The 7,007-nt window shown below is 42.7% G+C and overlaps 1 protein-coding gene across 1 annotated transcript; it reads right to left on the bottom strand.

Moving 5' to 3' along the window:
- Positions 1-2,644: 2,644 nt before the first annotated feature.
- Positions 2,645-5,198, bottom strand: LOC120428017 (SUMO-activating enzyme subunit 2-like). Its single transcript, XM_039592988.2, has 5 exons — positions 5,038-5,198; positions 4,809-4,971; positions 4,529-4,683; positions 4,182-4,469; positions 2,645-4,126 (listed from the first exon to the last, which is right to left on the bottom strand). Exons 2-5 carry the CDS (start codon positions 4,950-4,952, stop codon positions 2,779-2,781), a joined length of 1,935 nt encoding a protein of 644 aa, XP_039448922.1. The 5' UTR covers positions 4,953-4,971; positions 5,038-5,198; the 3' UTR covers positions 2,645-2,778.
- Between the last annotated feature and the right edge of the window lie 1,809 nt (positions 5,199-7,007).

The following is a 7,007-nucleotide window of genomic DNA, read 5'->3' on the forward strand; positions in this document are numbered from 1 at the left end:
TTCTTAAATCCTTAAATTCTGAAATTCTGAAATTCTAAAATTCTGAAATTCTAAAATTCTAAAATTCTAAAATTCTAAAATTCTAAAATTCTTAAATTCTTAAGTTCTTAAATTCTTAAATTCTTATACTCTTAAATTCTTAAATTCTTAAATTCTTAAATTCTTGAATTCTTAAATTCTTAAATTCTTAAATTCTTAAATTCTTAAATTCTTAAATTCTTAAATTCTTAAATTCTTAAATTCTTAAATTCTTAAATTCTTAAATTCTTAAATTCTTAAATTCTTAAATTCTTAAATTCTTAAATTCTTAAATTCTTAAATTCTTAAATTTTTAAATTCTTAAATTCTTAAATTCTTAAATTCTTAAATTCTTAAATTCTTAAATTCTTAAATTCTTAAATTCTTAAATTCTTAAATTCTTAAATTCTTAAATTCTTAAATTCTTAAATTCTTAAATTCTTAAAGACAATTTCTGTTTTTACCGAGGTTTTTACTCATTTCGACCAAAAAACTATATCTGTCCATTTAATTTCAAAATTCTGCATGAGATTTGGCGGGAATTTTCAATGTTATTATATCGAAACGTTTATGAGTTTCAGTCGCATACAAAAAGGAAAATTCTTGATATATATTTGAATTTTAATATTGCTTATTGCGAGATAAAATCGCATTTCTCCTTCTCTGTGAGTGACAGGAGGTTAAAGACGCCGAACTACCGCGGTGTAAAAATCGGCAAGTTGAACTGAAATTCCGCGCTGATTTGGCTGTCAAGTTGATTTGTTTTCAATATTTTTCAAAAAGCCAGCTGAAAATTCAAGGCAACCTTTGACAACAGCCGAAAATTTGTTCTGCGGCTGTCATGCGGCCATTCTTCTGCGGTAATATCAGCGTGCCTGGACTCTAATTATTGACGCCCACGATAATACATAATTCAAAAATGTTTAAATTTTCTGTGATGATTTGCTTATATCAAAAATAGGTGGTTGATTATTTTTTATTTAAAAAATACTTAATAATGATAAAAAACGCAATTTTTCAATTTAATAAAGTCGTTTTGAATTAAAGTACTGATTTTTTCAATATTCATTCAAATTTGAAAATCAAAATAAATGCAACTTCAACCAAACAAAGACAAATAATTCTAAAAATCACTGAAAACACGTTTATGAGTTTCAGTCGCATACAAAAAGGAAAATTCTTGATATATATTTGAATTTTAATACATAATTCAAAAATGTTTAAATTTTCTGTGATGATTTGCTTATATCAAAAATAGGTGGTTGATTATTTTTTATTTTAAAAATACTTAATAATTATAAAAAACGCAATTTTTCAATTTAATAAAGTCGTTTTGAACCAAAGTACTGATTTTTTGCCTTCCTCACTTCACTGAGGCAAGGCTATAAAATCACTCAAAAATTGAACTTTTTAAATAAGCCTCCCAGATATACCTTTACGTATACATATCGACTCAGAATCAAATTCTGAGCAAATGTCTGTGCGTGTGGATGGACGTAGAATTTTTTTTCTCACTCACTTTTCTCTGAACTGGCTCGACCGATTTTGTCCGGATCTATGTTTTTGGATTTGCCTTCAGGTTCTTTAAGTCTTTTTTAAATTTCATCCGGCTTGGTGCAGTACTTTAAAAGATATGTTCGAAAAACTGTTTTGGTTGATACTAAAAAGGGTCATTATTTACATAATTTGAAAGCTCCGGCGGATAGCTGTCGGAACTTTACGCTCAGTGCACGCACACAAACACTGCAGTGCTTTTAAATGGTTCATTAAATTTATCATACCTAGATGGCAGCACTCAGATGTATAGTGTCTTTACTAAGTAAGCGTTAGCCAAAGCTTTCGTAGTGTGTGGTTGCAAGGCTTTTAGGAGGAAGGCAGCAACCACCTTCCGGTGGATTAAGTAACGTTTTTCAATATTCATTCAAATTTGATAATCAAAATAAATGCAACTTCAACCAAACAAAGACAAATAATTCTAAAAATCGCTGAAAACATTAGCCACCGGCAGCTCGGGGACTTCTCGAGCACCTATCTTGGCTACTCGACGGATCCCCGATGAACTTTTTCTTCGCTGAATGAACTCGAAGGCTAATTTAGCTTTAGCTTTGCTACCCGCGGTGCGAAAGTTGGGGTGCAAACATGTCGGGAGCAAATCGGATGAACTCTTTTAAAAATTTGAAAATGATATTTTATTGATGTAAGTAAACAATTAGGACATATAATGCAATTGGAAGCATGTTCTATCATGCTAGAATGTAGTTTTATTGATTCCGATCAACAAAACGGCTAGAATTTGAAAATAAATAAATTAGATCCCCGCGGTGGGCTTGATTCGGTTGCCAAATTAGCTCCCAGCGGTGCGAAAACGTGCATTAGGTACGGAGCAAAGCTAAAACTGGGGATCCAACCGATAGGTTTGCCACGCAATTAGATCTCTGCGGTGGAGATGCCCTTATTTCCAAGGGGACCATAGTTGATCCATCGAAAAAATGTTGTCTTGTTAACATTTATTTTGCATTAAAATAAAAAAAAATTGATCAGAAATGGCTTAAAAACCACCGTTGTACATCAAAATATATCTTTGATCTTTTTTCAAGGCTTTCGGACACAATTCGAACACACCGTCCTGGAATGGATTACTCGCACTCGAGATACATTTATTATGAGGGTCCAAACTTGGCCCAACCTGCGTTTGCACGTGTTCCAAGAGTGACATCAAAAAGAAGCAATTTACGCTTACCGGATCCCCCGCTCCGCCTCCTAGTTGATAACGATCAAATCGTCGTCGTCGTCCTCGCCCTCTTTCTCCTCAACGCGTGCCTTCTTCGTCGATGGTCCCTCCGTGTCGTCGTTTTTGCGCTTCTCGGGACCACTGCTCGTTCCACTGGGGCCCGCTTCCGCTTCGTCCGACCCAGCTGCCGGCTTCTCTCCGTCCTCCTCGACGATGCACATGTCGTCGTCGTCGTCGGCGGCCGGTGCTGTTGAGGTTGACGGTTTCGAGTTTCCGTTGGACTTGGAGGGTTGGGCTTCGGGTTCGTCCTCTTTCGGTTTGAGCGATTCGGGGTCGGCGACGATGTCGAAGGAGGGTTCGTCCCGGGCCGGGTCCTTGTGGACGATGGTTACGGTGAGTTCGTAGTTTTGGACAAAGTCGTCCACCTTGAGGATGCACCCGTCGACGATTTGCAGCTCTTCGAGTTTTTTGTCGTTGTTGCAGTCGGTTTCGCCCTCTTCGGAGGAGATGACGATGGTGCCCTTGCCGTCGATGGTCACGTCCGGGCCGATCATGTTGAGGGTTTTAATGAGGATGTCATCGCGGAGTTCCTTGACGGTGACGTTCTTGGTGTCGACCTTGAGCGTAACTTCGGGTTTGGCCGCGCAAACGTAGCATTTGGGGTTCGGCGGGTTGAGGGCACGATCCGGAACGAACAGCTGGTTGCGAGCGTTTGGCCGGAGGCGCATGTAGACAGACTTGCACTTTTCGAACTCTCCCTTGAGGACGCGGAAAGCGTGCATTACGACGACACCGGCCGTGATGGCGTTGGTCGTGGCGATCGCAGGGATGATGTTGCCTGCCATGGACTTGATCTCGAAACGACTCTTGCGCGGGATGTTGAAGATCTGCGCTCGAATGTTGGCGCAGGCCGCGACAAAGTCCATCGCGTACTTGTCGTCCTTGTCCCAGACGAGATGGTCACCGTCGGGCAGCTTGCCGAAGGCGTCCTTCAGGACTCCGATCGCGTCTCCAAAGACCTTTGCGGATTCCGTCAGGCTGAGCACCTTCTGGTCACGCAGCACCGTATCGGTAGGGGCGGCAGCTTCGCCGTCCTCTTCCAGTGCGTCCCACTTTGCCGGATTCGGCGGCGTGCGACTCTTCCACAGGTTGGACATACTCAGCAGATAGTTTATATCGTCGTAGAACAGCTTGTTGAATATCTTTTCCGGATCGTAGCCGCACTGCGCAGCCCAGGTGCGCGTGTTGACGCGATCTACGTTGCCCTTTTCGTTGGCATCCGCCGCCAGGGCACTCTCTCCGGCTTCTGCTCCAGCCTCCGGATCGGCCGTGTCCGGCGAAACGTCCTCATCTTCGTTGCTCTCGCCAAACAGTTGACTGAAACGAAGAAACAAGTTAGTCTGACTCAACAAAGCTTGAAAAAGACCCTTACTTGAAGAGATGCTTCGCCCACACGATGCAGTGGATCGGCTCCGACGGCGTGTTCCGGATGGTGCACCCGGGGAAGGACTTTTGCGCCGCCTTCGGTGTGCACTCGTAGCACTGCGTCTGCCCGCGCTTGATCAGCTCGACCTGGCCGTTGTAGCCGGCCGTGCCGGACTCGATCAGCGGCACGTCCGCCGTCAGGCAGAGCCGGTTCACGTGGTTCCGGGCGGCGCGGTTGTCCAGCGCATTCAACACCAGTTGGAACTGCTGGAAGAAGCTCACGCCGTAGTTGGTGCTGAAATTGCAAAGAAGATTAGAATCTGGATTTTCAACTTCCGAAATTCTAAAACTAACGTTGTAATACTGTCGTGATACGCCTTAATCTTGACGTTCGGGTTGAAGCTGAGGGCGCTCTCGCGGGCCACATTGGCCTTCGACTTGCCGACGTGCTCCTTGTGGAACAGAAACTGCCGGTTCAGGTTGCTCACGTCGATCGTGTCCAAATCGATCTAAAAAAAGAAGCAAAAGAAAATTCAACCAAACTGGCAACACTGCCGCGAAAGATGCAACTTTTTGCAGGTTAGGTCGCGTTGCAACAAGTTTGCAAATTTTCTAAAAATAAAGAAACACTCACAATTTCAATGTCCTGAAACCCTGACAAAACCAGATTTTTCAGGATCTCGCAGCCGATTCCACCCGCACCGACGACCAAAATTTTCGAGTTGGAAATTTTCTCCTGCAGACTCGGCTCGAACACTCCTGCGATTTGAGCCGCCATGTTTGTGGGTCGCGTTTGTCTGCCGGTTAGAAAGAGAAATTTAAAATTCACTTTTCCAGCAGTAAACTCGCGTTAATCCACAAACCAGTGCTTGAATTACGTGCGGGGACCTTTGAGGTAACGATTGCTAGGCAAATTGGTCGTAATTATGCGGTAAAAATTGGTCAAATCGAGGAAAGACGCGGCTGCACGAGCAGAGAAGCGGCTTGCAAACAAAACAAATTTTTGACAGCTCGCCGATGCGTGACATCAGGACGCGGTGATTCAACTTTACACGCTAAATTGAATTGGGAAGGGAACGAGTGGAAAATGGAATTTGAGCGCAGATTTTTGCACAGGAGTTTGCAGAAATTGGAGGCACGGTAAGAAAAAATCTGAATTGGGTACTAAAGTCCTATGTCAATTTTTATGTACAACGGTAAAAAACACGATTAAAAACCATTTCTGATCTTTTTTTTTTCATTTTAATGCAAAAATTTTTTTGGACAAGACAACATTTTTTCGATGGATCAACTATGGTCCCCTTGGAACGAGCTGTCAAGTAGGAGCTTTTCTGTCAAGAAGGACCGCGAGGTTAATTTTTCAAAATTGATTTAAAAATCCATTTTAATCTCTTTGTGGTCGTACAAAGGGTCATTGTACTCAGAAAAATAAGCTTTATCGCTGTAAACAATAATATCAGCAATCTAAGCTTCATTTTAGGACCCAATTGTATTGGGCGTATTCCCGAAAAAGACACGCGGCATACCATCCTCGAAACGACGCGCAAATGCGCGCTGTCAAATCCCATAGAGTTATCTACGTGCGCATGTATTGCGTGTACGTACACGAAAAAGATTGAGGTTAAATTTTGTACCGGCCAGCAAAACAAATGGCGTGCTCGAGGGCGTGCTAGTGTGCGTGAGATCGGGCTTAGATAACTCTATACTGTGCGTTTTGTTTTTGTTGATCTTCTTCTTCGAATTGCATGGCATTGTTGCCGGGAGTGTTTTTTATTGCACCAAAAGTGCAGAAAATTGCTGGCAACAGTGTCTGCGGCACATTCTGAAATGCCGCGAGGCGTGTACCTTCAAGAGAATCGGACAATAAGAGCATTAGCATTAAAAAACCAACTTATTCATGTAATTAAAATCAAGGCTGCCTATATAGCAGCCTTTGAGAATACATCAAAATTAAAAATAAAAAGTGAGCTCGGCTTCAAATTCAAATCAAATTATTCGCTCTACAGCATTGCCTTGGCGTTCTCGATTGCGAGATTCCTACTCGAAACTAGGTGTCCAAAGCGTCCAAAGGCTTGATTTGTCGGTGCTTAAGCGGTATACGCACTTCGGAAGGAACCGGTCAAGAAAAAAATCAAATGGGTAGCAGCAGGAGCGCAAGGTAGGGACACAGACAAACAGACGTGACTCTCCATACAAATTATTTTTGAAATCTATCGTCCTTCCATAAATCCATCAAATCAAGGCGATACTAGCGCTGCCTGGTGAGCTACTGCCGAAACAAGACTTGAACGTACCTATACCAACAACGGTGCTGTCATAAATCTGTCAGTGTATGCGTGAGACTTTCTGCCGGCTATGTCAACACCTACTGCGAGCACGTGCTCAACAAAACCATAAACAATTGTGTTTTAGCATTGAATCTATTCAAATGCTGGGACAGGTTGTCAGATTTTACCTCATCCTGCTCCGGAGGTCGGAGTGCCGGAGGATATGTTTTAGGACATTCCAGTAAATTTCGTCCGCGGGTGTCATGGCGATTGTGAGAAAGAAGGAAATCACCGTACAAACACAGAAAACGCGTGCGACGACCAAAAGGTGCTGCACGGCGAGGTAGTCCTGCAAAATGAGATGGAGAAAGAAGATGCTGGCCCACAAAACGACTCCGCACGGTACCACCAAAATGTGCTGGCCAACGGGTTGTTTCGTCGGAACACGGATAGAGGATCAACTTGTTGATCCAAGCTGGAGCAACACGACTAAGTTCGATCGGAAGACCAAGCCCTAGCTGTCTGACCTACTCCTCCGGAATGAATCTAACTTGTGTCTAAATGAT

Source organism: Culex pipiens, chromosome 2, assembly GCF_016801865.2.
Source record: "Culex pipiens pallens isolate TS chromosome 2, TS_CPP_V2, whole genome shotgun sequence".
In the NCBI taxonomy this organism is placed as follows: Eukaryota; Metazoa; Arthropoda; class Insecta; order Diptera; family Culicidae; genus Culex; species Culex pipiens.